Raw genomic sequence first — 23,876 nt, 5'->3', positions numbered from 1 at the left:
AAGTCAACAAACGCCAAAAATGAAAACATGTGATATTGGTTTCAAAATTTTTGACATGACCAAGCGTACAGCGCAGAAGATGACGAAATAAAAAAAATATAAAAACTTACAGTTTTCATAAAAAAAAAAAAATTAGATCGTTCTTTCAAATTCGTTTTTTGCCAAACTCAATCCATAACTCTTTCCATAAATTCCATAAATATCAAATATTATTATTGTAATTTGTTACTAGGGTTATTTGATTTAAGTTTTTCATTGGTCCTTACATTATGCATAAAAGATTATAACATTAGGTACTTTATAGTGTGGGTCTGGATTTGTTTCATTTTGAAAAAAAAACGCCGTGTTTTTGTGTTCAAAATAAGGACATATCGTTCCAAATCTTAAAAAAACAGTTGAGCCTATCGATTAGCTATACAGGAGAGAACAACTACTTATTTCTTCTTTTTGAATTCAAATGGGAAACAAAAAATCTTCTTCTTAAAAATTTAAAAAAAAAAAAAAACATTTGTTGATTTTATAGCTTAAATTTCGGAGCGTTAGTAGATTATTAAAGGATGTTTTACAACCTAAATCTTTAAAAATCATAATCATCATTAAAAATACTCTTAAGTCATGCATAGCATAATTCTATTACTCCAAAATAAATTTTAAGCTAAAATATCCAACTTTTTATTTCTTACAAAAAAAACCTCTCTTTTAAGCAAACATTCTTTTAAACGATACCAAATAAAAAAATCATAAAACCCAAAACCCATGTGGCAAGATTAAAAATTAAGAAAATCATCCGTCTGAGTTACAGTTTATGCAAAAATATTAGTGAATAGTCCCCATTAAATAGAATCCTTTTGAGCATTTTTATCTATCAAACATTGAAAAAAAAATGTTGGTTCATTCCATTCAGCATTGTAAAACACTTAAAAAATAAAATGCCACATGCCTAGACTGCATGAACCTTAGTTTTACTAGATTGATCAATCTTCTTCTCCTTGCACATGTGGTTTAAAAAAAAAAAAACATATCAAAATACAAAAAAAGCACGTATACAGCACAGTGCACCTGTATACCCTTACTTAATTTCCTGCAGAAAAAATAAAGATTTTAATAAAAAAAAGTTAACAAAATAGTAGAAGTAATTAATTTCACTTATCGACCTATTCTTCCTTTGTATTCTCTTTTCCTGATATTACTTGTTACACACTATGAACGAAGTTTGAAAGAATGTAAGAAACCTTCTCGGTTTCAATGATAATCTTTAAAATCAGTCACAGACATAAAATACAACTTACTGTTATGACTTCAACAACCTGCAAAGTTTATAACTTCATGCGTAGTAAATCATTTCAAAATACGTTTAGAACGCTAGTTTCTTCAAACATAATAATTGTAAATCATTCTTCAAAATGGGTACTAAAATATGAATTATTTTAAATGAACTCCCTGAAGACTTGTTAACTTTATTGACTCTGACTGAGTCATATGAAACCCAAACAATGAATACTCAACTCGGTTACGGGTACAATCGTCTAGTATTTATTGCACCTTAGGCAATTTGTTTATCTTCAAAAACACCATCGAATGCCCCAACACTCAACAACATCATAATAACTTTACAGGTCGGCACTTCATTCAAGAAAAAATTACAAGCTATTATGATTAAACGGCCTTGCACTTCGAAGAGGCCATAAACTTCGATCAAGTCTTGTCTATATGCCTTATAGCATTGTTTACCAACGAATTGTTAAGACCAGTTCCTTGCTTCATTGCGTCGTACTTCATTGTTACCCCCCCGTTCTCCTTAAAAAAACAAACAAGAAATGAACAAAAGTTTTAATGATCTTTCTTTATGGTTTCGATTTTTTCTAGATGAACGCTCTACCGATGACGACGAAAACGACGATGATGACGGGGAGGCATAGAAGAAACGTGATCGTGTCAACTGTTGGTGCAACAATGACCAGCAGTTTTCTGGTGCTGATACCACTTTTACTACAGGTAAGTCTGCACTCTACAACACCAACTGAGACCCTGAATGGTTTAATTTAATAATTTATGAATACCCTCTTCTTTGCCCTTAACTTTTTTTTTATTTCCAAAAGATATTTTCATCCATGTTGCCACTTGTGGCGGGACATGGACGACTAATGGATCCACCGGCACGCAATGCAATGTGGCGATTTGGTTATCCAAATCCAGTCAACTACAATGACAATGAGCTCTTTTGCGGTGGCTATGCGGTCCAATGGGAACAAAATGCTGGACAATGCGGAGTATGTGGCGATGCGTATCATATGAAGTCACCGCGCCCACACGAAGCCGGTGGAGAGTTTGCCAAGGGAATCATCTCCAGATATTACACAGCCGGACAGGTGAGTTCTCAAGAAGATGGGGAATGAATATATATAAAACTAATTGATCAAATTTTTGCACGTTGCATGAAAGTTGTTGAAAGGTGAACAGGTTGAGATTCAATGCACAATTCAATGTCATGTTATTGTAAGCGATTTGGATCTGAAGATTTTTTGAAATCATGTAGTTTTGATGTTAAGTATTTATTTTCCTGACAACCAGAGTCGTGAGTCTTGTTTGAGCTCTTTGCCGACAAAGGTAGATAAATAATGAAGGCAAGACAATACTGAACTAGTTCTAGTACAAACAAAGATTATATTATATAAATAGCCTGATATTTAAGCACTCGCCAGGTAGTTTCTGCCAGTTTTTTTGAAGTGAAAATTTCGTAGTGATTTGAAACACGATGAAACGAAAAAACGACAGGAAAAATCAATTGATTATAAGTTTTTTGTTTTAATAGATAGATGAATGAAATTTATACTGTAAATAGGTAATAGAATAAACTATAATTGTACAAAGTTTTAATTAATTTCATATTCAAAATAATGAGATAACATTAAAAAAATGTTCTTTTTCACGTTAAACACGAACACATACACATTTGATTTAACTTTTATACGCATGCTTATATTATATTTCCTTTCATTTGATATATAACACATAACGGTGTATGCTCTACATGTTACAAGATCTTAAATTGAAAAACTTGAAAAATACCTCAAAACACATGTTGAGATCTATTGCCGATGATCAGCCACCAGTGTACATTATGAGGTACCGTAATCTCAGTTTGAAATTTCGACATGGTTGGCTTTAAAAAATTCTTACTCTTTTTGTAGGCATCGTAGAAATATGATTGAACCATCATATAAAAGGTGAAATAAAAAGCTTTCAGATGATATAAAATTTATTATAAGTTGTCATAAAAAAATGGTACAAGCAAATGCAAAACCACCAGCATTCAGTTGGCCTTAGAAATGGAACAATACAAAACCGGGAGGCTTGCCGCCGATTTCTGAGGTCAACCCGGCGAACCCCACAGGCGGATCACTAGTGTGAAGCAGTTACGTGGGATAGTTATGATCCCCTCGACATCGAGATCATAACAGCGCCGAGAAAAAGGAAGAAGAAGAAGTCATAAAAAAATGGATTAAATGATGTTAGAAGAAAAAGAAAATTATTGTTTTTAATAAACTATTTTTATACTTTTTGCGCATTGTAAACATTTAAGTATAGCTTTATTCCTTAAGAAAATTTGTAAGCTTTTAAATGGTGTAGTTTTTTTTCAAGAAAAATAATATTTTAAGGTTTCACATCTACCACGTGTGAATTGCACACATGTTTTTTTTTTTTAATGTGCACTACTTTATTTCAAAATTGCGCCACATTGATTCAATTAGTTAGGAGATTTTATTTTTACAAAGTGTTTTTATTGAAATGGTAACGGAGTTACGAATAACAGAGTTACGAGCGACAGAGTTACGGCCGCCAAAGTTACGCGAAACCGAAGTTACGAAAAACTAGAGTTACGAATTCTAAAGTTATGTTTAGCTATGACATGTGATTTTTGGGTTGGTAACAATTGCAACAACAGTTCACCACACTAAAATAACGTCTGTAAAAAAAGGGGTGGTTTGTTTATTATTTGAATATAAATAATAACAAAGTGGGTATTACAAAATACGCTATGAATAATTATATTAATTAATAGAAAAAAAATACGTATTTGCAATATTAGTTGGACAAATAAGAAGTTAAATTCAATTATGTCCCCCAAACTTACATAAGTATACTTATGTTTTTTTTTTCTATTTCAACGTTTTTGCGATCTTCTCACCAAAAAAAAAACCATATATGTATATCTATACCTATCCAATCAAAATTTTACAAGATTAAATAACACCCATTTTCGCTTTACTTAATCTCTTGTTTGTATTTCCATAATTCCATGTCGTTCCTCGCAATTGTTGCCAACCCAAAAATCACATGTCATAGCTTAACATAACTTTAGAATTCGTAACTCTAGTTTTTCGTAACTTCGGTTTCGCGTAACTTTGACGGCCGTAACTCTGTCGCCTGTAACTCTGGTATTCGTAACTTCGTCGGTTTCCCGTTTTTATTTGATTCTACAATGTCTCTACTACCTTAAGATGCGAGACTCAAAACTTTTTCTGATAGTGCGAATACGGCAAAAAACTTCCACACGAGAAGTTTTATTTACTTAAGAGAACCAAAAATTCTAAGATGGGATAGGATAGGCGATAGGACATTTAAAAAACAACCGTTTATAATACGTTTTTTAACAAAAAAAAAAAAAAAAACACTTTTACTTCCCGTGGAAGCTTTTTAGTATGTTACTGTTCGTACGTAAAAATTCTATTATTGTATACCAAAATTTTAGCCTAATACCTACTCGAAAATTATTTTTTCAAAATTTCTTTCTTTTAGGGACATTCCATCGTCACGGATGTAACAATACTTTTTAAATTATTTTACAAGGTCTTTCCTTCTGTAACGGGTGAGATGATTTTGAGGTAGTGGATGTTCTTAAAAAATCAAATTCATCAAATAATCTTGTCATGAAAAAATGAAATATTAATGTGACGAGTCGCACAACTTATTTTCATGGGTAGGACACGTACAAGTTTTTTAGGTCAACTGAAAGCGTTAGGACCATAGTGGCTTGTTTTTTTTTTTGCAGTTTTTTTAAAAAAAGACTAAATCTAACTTTTAGCTATGAAAAAATTCAATTATCTTTGAATAGATTTAATTTAATGATATTATGTCATTCATGTAATTTTGTCAAAAAAGGAAACAGATTTTTTTTGTTTTGCTTCATACCCATTTAAAAAAAATTGTTAAAATATCAGTTAGGCAATTAAGATAACATTTACTTTGAATTAAAAATGAAAGTCTAAAGATTTGGAGTCTTTAAGTCACTTCAGACACCTTCCACTGTTTTCGAACAGCTAAACTTTAATAAATGCCCCAACATTTGAATGATTTGGAATGATTAAAAATATAACATTTATGTATAAGTATTGCTTGAAAACATTCTTGAAATAATCTCATCATGAGTAGGTATTATGGTTTTCAGTTAAGTTACCAAACCAGTAGTTTGAAAATATTAATTTTCAGAATACATACGAAAAATGTATGAAATAAATAATTTTTTTTTACGGAATTTGTGAAATCTGTCTTCAGTTTTCTATGCGATCAAAAGTTGCTGGGATATTAACGATCAAGGAAAAGTCACTTCTTTTATGTGATTTAAAAAAAAAATATTGGATTTAAAATTATTTGAAAAATTATCTCTTGGAAAATAGCACGCAAATTATTTTTTACAAATTTTGGGTTAACGTGTTGATTAAAAAATTACAAAACAGCATACACTGAACCAAATCAATGAAACTGAGTCAATCTTTGAAGAATCATTATTTAAATCGACAATATTTCACGCAATTTTTAATGTTAATGTTAATTAAAAAGTCACAGAAATTTCTCAATTGCTAAAAGATTTTGTAATAATTTTTTTTCAAATTATATTCGTATCTTCAACATGAATGAATTTCATGTAGGTACAAAATATAATACCTATTTGTCAAGACAGGATAGGGAGTGTTGGCCGTATATTGATCACCCTTGAATTAAATTTACTTGCTTTTTCATTGATTTGATTTCGTTCAGTCAACTCTATTAAAAAAAATTTGTATACAAAAATAATTTTCACTGACGATTGTTCAAGTTTTTCTTTTAAGCCATAACTACAATGACCTAAAAAGTGAAAAAGTGGGAAATTTACAAAAGTATAAAAAATTTATTTCTTTTTAGCGCTATTTGTTTTTGGAAAAAACTACAAAAATTGTTTTTTTTTTTTAAGCCAAAAAATAAGCTTTCTGCATCATTATTTTAAATTTTGTGGTCGGAAAAACTGTCAAAAAATGAGTTTGAAAATTTTCACTTTTTGACTTTTTGCAAAAAGTGGCCGTTGTAGTTATACCTTTAAAATCCATTAAAAAAAAATTAAGCTTGTACTCTTTTTGGAGCTTAAAATCATTTTTTTTTTCTTTTGATGAACAGGTTTTATTTACCTGTTGTCATAGAACCGTTTCTTGATTTCTCGTAAATTACTTTAAGAACTTCAATAAAATTTTTTGTAAAATAACTTTAATTTAAAATTAGAAAAAATTTTCAAAAAAAAATATTTTTTCCTCAAAAACCAATATTTTCAAAATGTGTTCTTTTGTATCGATTACAATTTTCTTTTGCATTGTATGTATATCAATTTTTTGTTTTTGAAAATTTTCTGAAAAATTTGTTAAAACAACAGAATTGAAAAAAAAAATTTATGTAATTATTTTTCAATAATAATAATAATTTTGAAAGATTTTAAAAAGATTTTTTTATAAAATTAAAAATTATTTTTAATATATGTAGGTACTTAAATCAAATTAAAATAAAAGAAAATCTTTTTTGAATATCTTCATAACGTCTTACCAATATCGACCATAAGAGCAAGTACGTGCGACCCAAGTAGTCGATTTTATTATAAATTAAACCACAATTTTATTGAACTATTTTAATTTTATTTTTAATTATAAGTTTTGCTAGTGTTTTTTAGATTTAAAAAATAATAACGTAATATTTTCATAATTATGATTCCAATACTACTGCTTCATATTGTCCCAATGATAATTGAGTTGTAACCACAGAAGCACTAAAAATAAACAAAATTCAACTTAAAATTTCTCAAATATTCTTTTAAAATTAATAAGTTGTACTTACCCAGCTTGTTTGCTCGAATCAACACTTGGAATTTTAACTCTAAGCGATCCCGAAATGTTAAGTTGTGTATTCGAACTTAAATTAACAGTATCAGGTGTTCCTAAGATATTTGCCACTAACACATAAGATTTACCTTGATAAGTTCTATCCCAAAAAAAAATAATAAAAATTATTAAAAAATATCATCAAGCAATGAAAAAAAGACAAACCTCTTGATAACCAAAACTCCATTACCAACCATACCATATTGAACGGTACCAAATTTCAAAACATCAGTTTTTCTAAGTTCAACCATTTGTTTATAAACATTCAAATGACTCTTAGTATTTCGTTCATTTTGAACATTGATATCAACATAATTTGGATTAACTGGCAACCATGTATTGGAATTTGTTGAGAATCCTTTTTGGACGAAAAAATAGGATTAAAATTAAGAAAACTGATTTTAAGAAAATTAGTTACCAGCTGCTACCGATGTATCCCATTGGAATGGAGTTCTAGCTGGATCTCTGGTAAATTTCTCATAAATTTGTGGATTCGAATTACAAGCTGCTGGATCCTTACTTTGTTCCCAAGTTATTTCACCATCAAGCATACCCAATTCTTCACCCTTGAAATTTCAAAATTCTATATTTTCAATTTTAGAGCTTAACAAAACGGGACTTACCATGTAAGTTATACTAACTCCAGGAAGAATCATTTGAATCATATTCATTATATCAATACGTTCCTTGCCATATCGACTTCCAACTCTTCTTTGATCATGATTACCCATCTAAAGGACCCTTAATTAATCCGATATTCAAATTTACTTCAGACAGAATACTTACCACCCAATTTGGAGTCTTTCCGGCAGGCATTTTATCCATCCACAATTTTATGATTTCTGCATACCTTGCCGGTACGGAATCCTTGTTACCATCCAAAATGAACTGAAAGTTGAAAGGTATCTGAGCGCCCTCTGTTGTCTTATTTCCATACATCTGCATGACGTAATCCAATCCAGAATAAGTTTCAATAAGCAAGACTCTTGTATCGCCTCCATGAATTCTTTGATAGTCATCGAGCAACTTACGCCATTGATAAACCATATCAACAGTTTCCGGTTGATCTTGTGTGTAAATATGCTTAAGATAAGCAGATTCTTCTGGATCATCAGTGAATCCACTAACAGGTTCATCAGGATAATCGCCATTTGCATCAGCATTAACCTCAAAACACCATGGTACAGCATCAATACGGAAGCCAGCAACACCACGATCGAGCCAATAAGTTAAAACACGTTTCATTTGAGCCACAACTGCAGGATTACGATAGTTCAAATCAGGTTGTTTAACAGCAAATTGATGAAGATAGTATTGCTGACGTTTTTCATTCCATTCCCAGGCACTTCCTCTAAATGCTTGTAACTACAAACAAAAAAAAACATTCAGTAGAGAAGGCTTTGAGAAGTTCAAGACTTTGAGACCCTCAAGACTTTGAGACCTTCAAGACTTTCAGACTTTCAAGACTTTCAGACCTTCAAGACTTTCAGACTTTCAAGACTTTCAGATCTTCAAGACTTTCAGACCTTCAAGTTTTCGAGACTTTCAGAACTTCAAGACTTTCAGACCTTCAAGACTTTCAGACTTTAAGACCTTCAAGACTTTGAGACCTTCAAGACTTTCATACCTTCAAGACTTTCAGACTTTCAAGACTTTCGGACCTTCAAGACCTTCAGACCTTCAAGACTTTCAGACCTTCAAGACTTTCAGACCTTCAAGGCTTTCCGACCTTCAAGAATTTAAGACTTTCAAGACTTTCAGACCTTCAAGTCTTTGAGACCTTCAAGACTTTGAGACCTTCAAAACTTTCAGACTTTCAGACCTTCAAGACTTTTAGACCTTCAAGACTTTCAGACTTTCAAGACTTTCAGACTTTCAAGACTTTGAGACCTTCAAGACCTTCATCAAACTTACCCAATTATTTGGTGGAATACGATTTCCATTAGCATCCTTCTTACCATCATGCCACACGTAAAAATCTTCATAACCTCTTTCACGATTCACTGATTTAGTAAACCAAACATTTTCATCACTCGAATGATTTGGTACAAAATCAAGAATAACTTTCAGCCCCTTATTGTTAGCTTGTTTAACAAGTTCAGCAAAATCATCTAAATTTCCATATTCATCTTGAATGTCGAAAAAATCAGCAATATCATAGCCAAAATCAGCCATAGGTGATTTGTAAATTGGTGATAACCATGTTGCTGTAACTCCAATTTCTTTGAGATAATCCAATTTCGAGGTGATACCTTTTAAATCACCAATTCCATCACCGTTAGAATCTTTGAATGATCGCGGATATATTTGATAGAATTGAGCTGTTTGCCACCAATCTTTTTTAGGTGTGGTTGAAGTTGTGGAAGGAGTTTGGCAGCCAAAAGTCGAAGGACTCCATTGGCTAATAATGATTGCAAAGCAGGTAACAGTTAAAAACGACTTCATTGTGTTCAATTGACAAGAATTGGACACAATTTGGAAAAATTCTGATGCATTGGAGGCTTTTAAAAGGTTTGTTCGAGTACTTGAGAAGTTTCTGGAGAGGGAGATAATTTTTTCAGGGCTAAGAAGATAAGTAGAAATATGTACTTGTTACTTGAGTGAGGAGCATTAGGTAAAAATTGATAAGAAAATTAAAAATCCTACTTGAATTTTTGTAAACAATATTAACCGTGAAAACCTTTTGAACGGAATTTGAAGAGCTTGAAAAATGTTATATAATAATGAAGTTCTTATTCTTCTATCGGTTGACTTGTTTCAGAAGTTACACTAGCGCCGTTGTAATTCTTTGTTAAATGATTGTTGATAAGTGAGGTGAGCATTTCAAAAACAACGTTGTTAAGTTGATAAAGTTGAGTGATCATATATAAAATGACAATATACTACAAAAAAAAAAAAAAAACAATAATTTAGTTTAAACGGCGACTTTATTTTGATTCAGTATCTCTTCCATCATCTCACTGTACATGGTTCTTAGGTTTTTCAAATTATGTCAAGAAATGTTTTTGAATGGTTATCTAATTGAAATGATAAGCTCAAAAGTACTGTTTTTGTGTTTTGTAACTTAAGTATAAGAAAGGGTAGAAAATTCCGTTCAATAGATTGACGTATTTACGGTATTTAAAGTTATTTAACAGTTGACAAGTGTTGAATTGATTACTTTTAAATTTAAGACTAACAAATTTGTTTCTTAAGATTAAATAAAAGTTCAGTCCTATTAGGTTTCATTTGATTATAATCAATAGAGAATAATTATCTAAAAAAATATTTAAAGAAATTATTTGCGTTTTATTCTTTCTTGAAGCTTAAAATGTAAATATAAAGTAATATAACCTTTGACCTTTGACATAAAATGTTTAAACATTTATCTGCATATTTTGTATCCCCTCTAAAAAGGGGTAAGAACAATGCCGTCTCTACCATAAGGGCACACGGGGCCCGTGCCCAGGGCCCCCATTCTCAGGGGGGCCCCGAAGCACAGTGGGACGACTCATGGTAATAATTAAAAAATAAAACTATTTTAGCGGTACTTGAAATTAATTGGTAAGTGATCCTAAATATATGAAAGTTCAAAATGCATAAAAATTTTTTGCAATTATTTATTAGTCCATAAGTTGTAAACACGTGAACATAGCCTTTTTTCCGTTTTTTTTTTTTATAAAGAGTTTTAAGATGTTTTTGTTTCAGATATTGTTGTGCAAATATATTTCTCCTGTGAAAATTAGATTAATAATTGAGTATATTAATAGTCAAGGTATTTTAATTAAAATAGTTTTTTCGTGTGCTTTTTTTTTTTTTAATGGTCATTTTAAATGTGTTATTGCGATATATGAAAAAAAAATATTTTCAAATTTTAAATCGAGTTTTCAAAATATGGTCAAATATGGTTGTTGGGTTTTTTTTTTAGTTTTATAGTAAGCAATGTGTCTATAAAGCGAATCAAGAGAAAAATCTTGCGCAAGTTTGCGCCATTTTAAGTAAACTGACATTTTTAGGTTCAACTGCGTACATAAAAATTGGTGACTTATCCACAATATGGCTCGATTGTGGAAACTTCAAACTTTTTTAACAAAATTAAGCAGTTAATTGGATTGGAAGAGCTTTATGGAGGAGAAAATGCTGGTGGACCGAACCTGGTTATGGCACAACAAATGATGTCAATACTAGTCGACGTTCTTTTTCGAATCCAAAGCTGAGTTCCGAACTAACCCGTATAGATAACAATCTCTTCTTTAAATTTGCATTAATTTTGACAACATTCGCTGCTGGTCGAGAAATAAATATGGACAGTGTCCATTGGACACGTTTGAAGAACTAATTCTTAGAACAAAAAATCTTTATCTTTCGAAGTACACCTGGTACTGTATGCCTAGCAGTGTATATAAACTTTTACTCCATGCAAAAAACAGAATAAGGTTTTTTGATTTACATATACCTAGGCGTTCTTTCGATAGAAGGGTTGTTGGAAGCAAGGTACAACAAAATATGGAATGCTAGTTTCGATCATACTCAATAATGAATTGAATTACCGACTTGATTAATCATTTGCTTATTACGTCAGATCCTTAAATTTAAAGCATCAGATCTAATGCTGAATTTCAATCCTTAAAAAGTGACCCAAATATAAATTTTACTTGGTTAATAATAGTTAAATTGCAGAATTACTCATGGAGTTAGATCTTAGTAGTATGCATAATTCTTCCGAAAGTGATGGTGATTACTTTATGTATAGAAGTATGAATTTGTTTAACTATTTATTAAGCTATTAAAAAAATGTAATCTAGATAGCGAAACAAAAGCAAACAATTATAAATAAAAATTAAAATAAAAACAAGTTCGCTGCTCAGCTCTTTAAAAAAAATATCCTAGATTTATATGTTTTAGTATATCAATTTCTTTGTTTTTAGGTTGCAATCATAGATATAAGTGCTAAAATACTATTTCAAGCATATTTGGCTGAATTTCTTATTTTATTCCCAAGATATTAATTTTGCCGTTTTTCCCATACACTCGTTCCAGTGTGCGAAGGAACGAAAATTTCTCTCACACATTTATTCTCAAAACATTTTTGTCGCCCGGCCATCTACCAAAAAATTTTAGTTTTTATATGGCAGCCAAATAAAGTTTTTTCTACACCTATACGGAAAATATTATGTTTTCAAAATGAAAACACATTATGTGGCTGAATTACGAATTACTTTCAATTTAGGGGGCGATTTTTCAAAATCAACTTTGGAACGAGTATGGGCAACCCGCTTTCACCATTAATTGCAGAGACCTTCATGGCTGATTTTGAAATGCAATTAAAAAGGAAAGGCCATCTTCCACAAACCTGGTTTCGTTACGTTGATGACATCTTTACAATCGTCAAAAAGAATAAGGTAAATGATTTGTTATCAATATTGAATTCCCAACACAACAGCATCAAATTTACGTATGAATTAGAAGAAAATCAAACAATAAACTTCTTAGACCTAAAATTAATAAGAAATGAACAAAATCGTATTGACATAGCTATTTACCACAAACCAACAAGCACCTTCAGGTATACACCGAGCAATGCTTTTGCACCTATCCAACATAAATTAGCTGCCTTCCATTCTATGGCACATAGACTTGTTAGTTTACCATTATCTAACAAATATTATAAACAAGAATACACACATATATTAAACACAGCATACATTAATGGATATGGATCATCTCTAATTGAAAATATAATACGTCAACATTCAAACAAATATAATAAACAACAACTCTCAACCTTTTACACAAGGAAAAAATCAACACAACCAGCTGATTTCAGTCGAGTGTCCATGACCTTCGCTCCAGACATCACAAATGGTCTTAAAACAGTCTTCCACCGCAACAAAATGTCTTTAGTTTTTTCTAATAAATTCAAACTTAAAAACAAACTGACAAGTGTGAAAGACAAGAAAGACAACTTGGAAAAATCTGGAGTTTATGAAATTAAATGCAAGTGTGGACGAAAGTACTACGGCCAAACTAAGAGATCAGTGGCAACTAGGTTCAAAGACCACCAGAACTACATTAAAAACAACGATTCAAAGAAATCGGCAATTGCAGCACATGCATTACACGAACAACATTTGCCAATCACTTTGAATGATGTTCGTCTTTTAGCAAGCGTCGCAGATGGTAGAAAGCTTGACGCCATCGAAAGCTTTTACATACAAAAAGACAACAACTCACTGAATGCAGACAATGGAAATATAGAGTCATATTTGTTTAATTGTTGTTAAATTGTTTTCTCTTCACTCTGTAAAAGCTTAATATAGTCGATCTATTTAGTCTAATGTTTTGTTTTTAAAATCAATTATGTATATCTTTACTGCTTTAACTTCCATGTATAATTTATGTAATTATTTTCTTTAAAGCTTTCTGTTTATGTAAGTGACAACTATATTACAAAGTCGTGTTGCTGATGATGGCCGATACATCGGTCGAAATGCATTCAAATAAATAAATTTAGTTGACTCAAATTAAATGGTGTTTTTTATTTTTATTTTTAATTTATTAAAATTAAATCAACATTATGTGGCGTTGTATGCTTACAAAAATTTAAATCCAAACGACCAAACCCAAATTCAATTTTCCAAAAAATAAGACAATAATATTTTCAAAAAAAAAACAAGAAAAATATCTTTTTTTTCCACTGTAGGTAAGATTATTTATTATTAATAAAAATTCTCCTTCCATTATCTTTTTCCTTAATTTATAATAATTTCGTTTGAAGTTTGCAAAACTGTCAAATTAGTAGTGCATGTTAAAATCAATCTTAAAATATGTGTAGATTCGTATTAAAAGACGAAAAAAGAATCAATTCGTCGGCAAAAAAACATCAATACTACTTTTTCCGTTGGAAAACGTTTAAGAAAAAACTATTGCCGGCTCATCGACGGTCCATCAATGTTTTGGTTCAATGGAAAACGCCATGGTACAATAATTGGCACCCCCAAACATTTTTTAATTTGAATTGCGAATTGCTCTCGTATTTAAAGATTGGCACATAAAATTCAATAAATAGGTAACTTTTAAAAAAATTGTTTTTCAAAAAAAAAAAAAAAAAATTATTTTTTTTTAAATCAAAAAATAATTCTTTTTTTAAATCAAAAAATAATTCTTTTTTTAAATCAAAAAATAATTCTTTTTTTAAGTTTTCTTAATTTGAATGTCCTTAATTTTAATAACCTTTTTATGTCAAAATTTTTATTAAAATCGGTTGTGTCGTTTACATTTTTAAGATATCGTTTCTATGGCAAGTAGGTACCGTTAATAACGGCTCAAAAAAATATTTTTCTTATTTCAAAAGTGCGGCCTTATTTGCAGCATTACATGTTTTTTTTTTTCAAAGCAAAATCGTTATCCATTTTTGAGAAAATTGCAATATCTCGAAAACTTTAGGTATATTGGAGATATCCGTTAAAAAGGAGACATTAAAATAAAATAAAATAAAATAAAATAAAATAAAATAAAATAAAATAAAATAAAACAAAACAAAATAAAATAAAATAAAATAAAATAAAATAAAATAAAATAAAATAAAATAAAATAAAATAAAATAAAATAAAATAAAATAAAATAAAATAAAATAAAATAAAATAAAATAAAATAAAATAAAATAAAATAAAATAAAATAAAATAAAATAAAATAAAATAAAATAAAATAAAATAAAATAAAATAAAATAAAATAAAATAAAATAAAATAAAATAAAATAAAATAAAATAAAATAAAATAAAATAAAATAAAATAAAATAAAATAAATTAAAATAAAATAAAATAAAATAAAATAAAATAAAATAAAATAAAATAAAATAAAATAAAATAAAATAAAATAAAATAAAATAAAATAAAATAAAATAAAATAAAATAAAATAAAATAAAATAAAATAAAATAAAATAAAATAAAATAAAATAAAATAAAATAAAATAAAATAAAATAAAATAAAATAAAATAAAATAAAATAAAATAAAATAAAATAAAATAAAATAAAATAAAATAAAATAAAATAAAATAAAATAAAATAAAATAAAATAAAATAAAATAAAATAAAATAAAATAAAATAAAATAAAATAAAATAAAATAAAATAAAATAAAATAACGGCTCTTGGAAATCACGTACAAATCGTCTGTACCGAGTTTTTAGCAAATCTATCAATCCGTTTGAGCTCTTTTTTCCAATTCTTCAAACTGAAACTTATAACGGATACAGCGTATAATTATTGGCAGTATAAAATGTACAATTATTCGCAGTGGCAACGATTGATGTCTCAATGCACGTATTATTGGCAACCCTTTTTAACCAACCATTGCCTTTTAGATAACCATTGTACTTATTTTACTTTCCAAAAGGGCCCCAAATTCTTGTGTGCCCAAGGGCCCAAAGATAGTTAAAGACGGCCCTGGGTAAGGAAATGGGTAGACATTTGATAGAGTAGAGGCTTTAGTTTTCTATTCGCTTGATTATACATCTTTAATGTAAAAAAAAAAAAAAACAAAAAAAAAATTTAATTTTAGAAAATGTTTCAGCTACTTCTTAAGTAAATAAAACAAAAACTCAAATCTTTGAAATCAAATAATTAACAATTAATCTTAAGTTCTTTAGCGATTTGTAAAGTAACCCAACGGTAACACTAATAAAGCCAAAATATACATTTTTGAAATGCCAAGATTCTATGATTGTAATTTGTTACTAAATTAAATATCCAGTTAATTTAATATAAAACTTATATTCAAACTCAGAACTCTGAAACCCCGGATCTTTCAAAAATAAAATTCATGATGCAAGACCTTGATCTTATGAGAAAAGTTGATTAATATGTTAAAGTTTTTAAGAGAGTAAATAAAACAAAAATTTTTATTTAATTTTATCATTAATTTTATATGAAATCTAAATAGCATTCTTATTTCTTAAAATAACTTTATGAATGGTTTAAGTTGTGTGCTATTTTTAAGAAATTTAAAAACAAAATTTCAAACAAATTTAATTTATTTCATTTTACCAACAGATTTTCAAGAAATTGATTTATCTAAAAAAAAATTTTTTATATTATTTATAAATATTTGAATATTCTTAGACATTCTTAGACGCTTTTGTAAAGAATTTTCGATCAGTTGAGTCATTTAGGTGAAAGTCAGAAATCATAAGAAAAAAAAAAAATAATGATCCAAAACATATTTTTGTAGGTATTTCAAAAATTGGACCTTATTTGCTAAACCCCACAGATTTTTTTAAAATCAAAATCCTAAGATCCGTTTTTGTATGCTGTTTGAAAACTTTTCTATATAAAACTTTTTTGAAAAAAAAGTCCATAGCTCTAAGAGGCGTTAAAAAATTGTTTGAAAAAATCGTGGGACTTATGCAATTTTTAACCCCCTTAAACTTTAACATTCAAAATAATTTTTACTGGTTTTTTCGATCTCAAAGATTTGTCTACGCCTAAAGAGGCCATTTTCAGTAGGAGCAATTTTCTGCAAATACGTGTCTGAATTATTAAGACCAATGTTAACTTTTGAATGAAAGTTTTCCAGGAGGTTAGCAAAATTGGTGACTTTATAGATTTCAACTTTGAAAACTCTTATTTTTTTCTGTGCAAACTAAATTTAAATTTCTAAACCAATAGCTCCAAAAACTAGGTTTATTTTAATTGTGTTTGTTTTTTTTTTTATTTTAAGGAAATCGAAGTTGAAGTTGAACTAACAGCCAATCATTTTGGTCGTTTTGAGATGTTCCTTTGTCCCAATAATAATCCACGCTATGAGGCTACACAAGAATGTTTTGATCGTTATCCACTCTTCATTTCTGGTACAAGGGAACATCGTTTCTTAATTCCCAGCGAAGCTAAGAAAAAGGATATCTTCCGTTATCGAGTGAGGCTTCCACCCTATGTAACATGTACTCAATGTGTCTTGCAATGGACTTATTATACAGGAAATATGTGGGGAACATGTGCGAATGGTACTGAAGCTGTTGGTTGTGGACGTGCTGGTAAGTTTTCGACTATCTATACAAAATTTATACATATTTTCTTGTGTTTTTTCTGGAAATTTAGAAACTTTCCGAAACTGTGCTGATATTGCTATTGTATCAAATACTGGAGGTGGTCTACCCCCAGCATTCGTCAACACTAAATCACCTTACCTTCTTTACTACAAAGACTATCGTGCACCACTTGATAATAATGTCTTCCCACTTATTGTTCGGTAAGTATTATTTTCATGTTAATTATATATTATGCTTTTTAAAAAAACGTATTTTTCATTAAGTTCAAAAGAAAAAATAAAACTTTAATACAATTTGCAATTTATATAATTTTAGAAATAGCAATCGCCATTAAACTTTTGGTTAAATGAAGCTTTAACATACACATTGTAAAAATACATACATAATTACATTAATGTTATCAAATTAATTTCATTTATGCACAAAACAAAAAAAAAACATCCCATTATTAAAATAATAAAATTGTACATATCATAAAAATATAAAACGTAACTTTGGAGCTTTTATTTAATTTTCAGCATTTTATAATACATATTGCTTATAATTACACATTTTTTTTAAGCTTTAACCATTGTAAAATATTTTGTAAAGCAGTTTTGGTATTGGTATTAGATTTTGGTTTTAAGAAAATAGAAATTAATAAATATTTTAATTTTTACATGCACAAATAAAAACAAAACTGTGTTTTATTTTAATCGCTCGGTGTTGGTCAAAAATTGTTTAAAAAACTATCGTTGTCTATATTTCAGAATTTGAAAATAAATCTTCAGTAATATTTTTGCTCTTTTATAAATGCATAGGTATATTCGAATTTGTGGTTTTTCAGCATATGCAAATTATGAAAGACAATTTATGTTACAGTAAATTGAATTGAATTTAAGATGTCGACCTTTTTAGATAGAACAACAACAAATAGTACAAATTTCTAAAATCATATTTACATAGCCAAAAGGTACCAAACGAAGTTATTTTTATAAAAATCGATTGAAAATTAACTGAGAAAAAAAAATTTTAAACAATTTCAACTTAGGCAGACATTTGAACATTTGGGTACAAGATTTACAGATAAATTCCGTTCAACCTAAAATCGGGTGATTGAAAATTTTTTGATTTCTGTACTATGTTGAAATGGTTTAAAACTCTTCTTTTTTTCAAAATTTTCTTAATCTCTAAAAGTGGAGAAAGTTCGACGAAGCTAGATATTCTGCAATGGATGAAGGTCACAAAAATATTTTTTGGTCCCCTAAGTCCAAGGAATGTTACGAAATTTCACTTACCGTTTCGCCTTTAAGACATTTTTATCACTCGTAAAATTTATAGACTAATACCCACTATGTACATATTTTCACTATGGAATTATGAACTAATGTCCCTCCCTGCAGCAGACCGGATGCGGGAGAAAACATTTTTTTCTTTGCAGAACTTGCCAGCGTTTGTTTTTTTGTGCTTGAAGTCAATTAATAAGAAAATTTGCATCTATCGCTGAAACGATGGAAGATTGTCCCTCACTCAAATATATTTTTTTTCTTAAATTTCTTAGACAATCTTTTGGCATCAAATAATTTATGAAATTTAAGCAAATTTGTTCACAAAAAATCTTCAATTAAATTTAAAAAATCAAAACGGCAACACCGGAAATTTATAATCACTTTAACTATTTTTAATGACCGATGTTTGAAAAAAAAGATCATCAAAATCCCTAATATTGCCATTTTTTGAGCTTTAGTTACTCTACTAGAAGTCATTCTCTAAAATCTATACTTAGATATTTTTTTTATTTTTAAAGAATCATTATTCAAACTGGCAATATTTCAAGAAATTGTTGGTTTTAATGGTTAAACAAAATCACATAAAAGTTTTCAACATGCATGTATGTAGATTTAGGGCTTGTTTCAAAATATCTGATATCTAAATTACAATGTCTACGTGTTTATCAAATCCAACATTACGATGATGGAGAAATTGAATTCATCATTGGTCAGTTTATCTGTTCGTCTGTACGCCCATGTGTAAACATTTAGGTACAGTGCCTTAAGGACTTAAAGGATTTTCTTCGGAAGATTCGTATGAAAATTTGAAAGTTGTTTTTTTTTTTTTCTTCTATCTCGCTTAGAAAGTGTCCTCCTATACCTACAAAATTTTCGAGTAGTTAGAATTTTCTCAAAAACTGCTCTAAAGATTTTGATAAAAAATTGTACACGTTATATTCAAAAAAATTGCAAAAAACTCACTTACCTAAAAATGAAATTTTCCGATTTTGTGTTTGAAAACAAAATTCTCTCAATTTTGTCGGCGCTTCCCGTATATCAACCTATTTTTGGCTTAATTAAATCAGTTCTTATTATATTAAAGTTAACTATTACCGAACATAAAAGTAGTTACTTTAACTACAAAAACAAGTTTCCAATATTTATTTTTGTATTAATACTACTCATATGGGGGATTTTTGTAGTTGGATTACACAGTGTTAGTTCCGACAATAATTTTCCATTTTCTGTCGTGGGAATAACTTTTGTTTAATTAATATTGAACGTTGAAAAAAAAAATAAAAAGGTATACTTCCATCTCACAGATATTCCCCATAGTTAACAAAACTGTTTTACAATTATGAGCACCTGATAATGCTACATGCTAATCCCTTTGGCATTTCTTTTCAAGAAGTTTATTTTACTCTTGACCATATAAGAGACTCATTCGAAAAAAATGTTACACATACACCATAGTGACCCTTTAAGTTTATATTGATAAATTTGAAGCAGCTGATCCACAATGTTAATACATTCATATTTGTAGCACAATGAATTTTTATAAAAAAAATCTGAAAAGTAGGTACTGCTTGAAAAAAAAAATTATATTTTATTTAATCTCAAATGCAAATAACATCAGGATAAAAAACTGCTCCAAAAACCAATAAACCAATTGTTAAATGAAGCAAACTCAAAAGAATTATTTTGATAAAACTATTCTTGGCTGATACAAATTTCTTTTCTTGCAATGGTGTTCGACGTTGTTTAAATTTCTTCTTACCAATTATTGTTCGACTAGGTTTTTCTACCACAACTGGTAATTCCAATTTCGGTATAATATCTTCATCTTTCAATATAAAATCAAAATGATCTCCAGCACCATTCATTGCCATTGTTGGAATAATATTTGATTTTTGATTCAAATTGTGAATTTTTGGAATAAAAGTTCCATCGTATGACTTCGAAGAGATCTTACAAATATTTGCTAGAAAATGATTAAAAAACAATGGATCTTGTTCGATAACATTGAATTTTAATCGAGAATCCTTTGTAAAAGGTTTAAGTCTTCGTAAAAGCATTTCAGGATTATTTCGAAGATTATCGAAATTTGTTCTTTGAAGAGTAAAATTATCCAAATCAGATGCAATGTAAAAATCTCTTTCTAATTTTAATTCGTCAATTGTTTGATGACTGATTTTAAATTCTTGAACAATGCCAAGAATTGATTTTGAAGCTAATAGAAGAATGCTGGAAGAAGCATTGCAAATTGAATGTTTAAAACAAATAGATTCAGTAGTTAACAAGACGACTGGAGGTTTAAGTATTATTGGTTCTTCCTTTTTAGAAGACTTTTTCAAAGTTTCTTCCAATTTACGGCCTAATAATTTCAAAATTCGAATCTCTCTCTCCAAAGATGGGACATTCTTGAAAAACACATCAACTTCTTGTCTTCTAGGAGAGGCCTTACTTTCATCAATTTTCTTTTCAATTGAATCGGACCTGGGTAATGGCACTTTTTCTATGTTAGACTCTGCGAAATTATTCTCTAGAGGCTGTTCAGCTTTTACAACTTGAAGAACGTCAACTTTTACTCCTGAATAACTTCGAGAACGAATTCTTTCTAGAGCAATCTTTATAACACGCTCTTGTTCCGAAATTTCTTTAAGCTGTCCCATTAGAATTTCTTTCAAGAGCAAATAGTCATCCCTTTTAAGTTTTTGATACCTTTCATCAGCCTTGATTATATCTTTCAGCAGTTCTATTTCACTCTTTTCCAAGAGCTTGTTTTTCGAGGACTCCTCCTGATCAAGTAACTCTTTAAAATGTCGTAAACTGTCTTTAGGATGAAATGTTTCTTCGGGAAGATCAAAGTTTTCAATAGTAAAAGGCTCTTGAAAATCATATTCCGAAGACTCCTCAAAATCTGGATACTGCTTGCGAATAAAATCATCCAATTCGCTTTCGTAAAAATGGTCTGGTAACTTATTTGGATTTATGTTCTCAAAATCGATTTCAGAATTTGGACTATTCTGTCTTGGAGTTAAATAAAATGAACTTCTTTCTGAACTAACTTCACTTAAAACAGTTTTAGAAGTTTCCAAAGGCTTGGTTTGTTGATTTTGTCTTTGAGAATTCAACTTGGAATAGGCATTTCCAATATCCATTTGACGTTTTCGAGACTTTTTAGCAGCTGCTAAAGATGCATTTTTCAACTTGGTTTCCTTAGAAATTGAAACTGACTTTTTATTTTTGTTAAATGATCTAGGTTCCAGTGGCCCTGAGACAAAATCTGAAACAATTTTTTTCTTTTGATTCATAATTTCATCGGTGCCAGGCATTTTTCTTTTTACAATTCGAACTAATAATGGTTGAAATATTGAAAAAAGCTTGAATCAAAATCTTGTAAAATATTTACCTTTTTTCGACTCATTTAAATAAATATTTTCAGCTTTAACAATATTTATAGCATCAAAAGTAATTTTAGATTGGCTAGCGGGCATTTTTTCAAAAAAATCTTGAATTATTTTTATTTTTTTGTTCAATTTAAGAATTTTTTCGATTGTTGTGATTTTTCGACAAAATTTTTAAATTGATCGAAATGGAATAAATTTTTGTTCTAAATTTGGATTCGACTGAGTTTTTTTTTAATAAAATTTTATAAATTTTTTTTAGCGATCAAATGTGTCTGCCATCACCGGCATTCCGTTCATTGCCAGGTATGCGAGGCTGGTGTGAGAATAATTGTCTGAGGTATCCACCAAATTGTCCTGAAAGTGCTTGTCATTGCCCGTAAGTATTTTTAACCCCAAAGAAATAACTTTTTTTTAATGTTACTTTCTCTTTTTTTTTAAGGCAAACTTGTGAAGCTATTGGTGAATTGGCTGGACGTGAAGGTGCTGATACATATTGCTTAGATAATTGTCTCAATTTCCGTTCAAAATGTCCAACAGATAGATGTCGCTGCTATTAGAAGTAAAAAAATTGAAATTGTCGACAAATATGCTTGCTCAAAATGAATAGAAACAAATTTAAAAGCTGTGCTAAGAGGTTACTGCCATATAAATGTTGTATAAAGATTTTTTAAAAAGAAAATATGCATTTTTAATTTTTTTGGCAGTGAGGAATTTTCAGGTTTAAAAACCAGATTCAAATATCACAAATAGAATAGTGCTAGTGCATAAAATTATTTCAAGAAGACTTTAAAAATGTTAAGAATTTTTTTTTATTCTTGATATCACCGTTTTTAATGAAACTGCATAAATAAGAGTAAAAATTCGTTGCTCTCGAGTAAAATTTCTGCTCCAGACAGTTTTGCATAAAAAATATTACACCAGATTTCTAGGCGCCACAGTGGCCCATATGGATTTTCTGGTTACAAAAATCGTAACTATCAAGAGTTTTCCAAAATTTGAAATAAGAAGTTTTAGTTGAGATAAATAACATAGTTTTGTGTAGCTTACAAATGCCAAAACTCAATTTTTTAAAATAAATTTTACTTTTAATTTTTTTTTAATTTAATACTTTTAAAAAGAAAACCAACCAATTTAAATAAAATAGTGGGAAAAATGTCATTTATTTTTTGAGTTTGTGAATCGCAGGTTTCAAACTTTCGAAGCTATACTTCGGCAAACAGCTTTCATAAAACTTATTGGAAGCTCTGCAAAAGGAATTTAATACTGTTGGTATCTAGTAAATTATGATAGAAGTATGTATAACTTATACAATTGCTTTAAAAGCATTTATATTTAGAATTGAAGCGTTGAGAATGCGAAGGGTTTAAGTGACATTTTCGATTTTTTTTCATTTTTTCCAGCACATAAATGAGTCAAAAGATAACTTAAATTTTTGTGCAATTGTCATTCATTTAGTGTCCTTAGTTTAGAAGTTAGCCTTTGATCATTTTTCTAAATCCCTATCATTTTCATGCAAAGAGCCAAAAACAAAAAACTTTAAACGAAGATTACTCAAAACTCGAAATACACATAACTCGAATGTCACTTAACCCCTTCTCATTTTCAACGCTTCAATTGTAGGTTTATAACAGAAATAATGTCAATAATTATGTGATAATATTCATGTAAAAAAACATTAAGTAAACTTACCAAATAATTGCAGATAAACGGCTTTTCTTCTTTAAACAAATATTTCAGAAAGCAGATGATGTAGAAGCAGTAACTAACTCCTTTTAAATATTTTACCAAAAAAAAATTCGTTTAAATGTTGTTGATCGGAAATAATGCAAAATAGAAAAACATACAAAAATATGCTTATATATGCTATCATGGAAATACCCATACAGAATTGATAGAATCTCTGAAAAATGGAAACATTCAAAGTGAGACCAATTTTTCACACAAATAGTGCAGGATTCTGAAAATAATTATTTAAAAATAACAAAAAATAAACGACGTGCTTGTATT

The 23,876-nt window shown here is 29.0% G+C and overlaps 3 protein-coding genes across 3 annotated transcripts in view; 1 reads left to right on the top strand and 2 right to left on the bottom strand.

The window, feature by feature from the left end:
• The window catches only part of LOC129908340 (uncharacterized), a 60,524-nt gene extending 37,999 nt beyond the window's left edge, over nucleotides 1-22,525 (top strand). Inside the window, exons 2-7 of the mRNA XM_055984770.1 lie at nucleotides 1,867-1,995; nucleotides 2,100-2,369; nucleotides 16,882-17,194; nucleotides 17,259-17,409; nucleotides 22,129-22,245; nucleotides 22,309-22,525. Coding sequence (XP_055840745.1) covers nucleotides 1,867-1,995; nucleotides 2,100-2,369; nucleotides 16,882-17,194; nucleotides 17,259-17,409; nucleotides 22,129-22,245; nucleotides 22,309-22,426 — 1,098 coding nt within the window. The 3' untranslated portion in view covers nucleotides 22,427-22,525. The remainder of the gene's footprint in view (nucleotides 1-1,866; nucleotides 1,996-2,099; nucleotides 2,370-16,881; nucleotides 17,195-17,258; nucleotides 17,410-22,128; nucleotides 22,246-22,308) is intronic.
• Nucleotides 6,917-9,668, bottom strand: LOC129908339 (maltase A3-like). Its single transcript, XM_055984769.1, has 7 exons — nucleotides 9,096-9,668; nucleotides 7,968-8,546; nucleotides 7,805-7,912; nucleotides 7,600-7,747; nucleotides 7,347-7,539; nucleotides 7,138-7,281; nucleotides 6,917-7,069 (listed from the first exon to the last, which is right to left on the bottom strand). Exons 1-7 carry the CDS (start codon nucleotides 9,624-9,626, stop codon nucleotides 7,006-7,008), a joined length of 1,767 nt encoding a protein of 588 aa, XP_055840744.1. The 5' UTR covers nucleotides 9,627-9,668; the 3' UTR covers nucleotides 6,917-7,005.
• On the bottom strand, nucleotides 20,040-22,060 carry LOC129908338 (uncharacterized). The gene is made up of 2 exons (XM_055984768.1): nucleotides 21,872-22,060; nucleotides 20,040-21,814 (listed from the first exon to the last, which is right to left on the bottom strand). The coding sequence occupies exons 1-2, from the start codon at nucleotides 21,954-21,956 to the stop codon at nucleotides 20,076-20,078; spliced, it is 1,824 nt and encodes a 607-aa protein (XP_055840743.1). The 5' UTR covers nucleotides 21,957-22,060; the 3' UTR covers nucleotides 20,040-20,075.
• Nucleotides 22,526-23,876: the final 1,351 nt, after the last annotated feature.

Source organism: Episyrphus balteatus, chromosome 2 (assembly GCF_945859705.1).
Source record: "Episyrphus balteatus chromosome 2, idEpiBalt1.1, whole genome shotgun sequence".
NCBI lineage: Eukaryota > Metazoa > Arthropoda > Insecta > Diptera > Syrphidae > Episyrphus > Episyrphus balteatus.
Note: the sequence above shows the minus strand (reverse complement) of the source record. Positions and strands in the feature narration are given on the sequence as shown.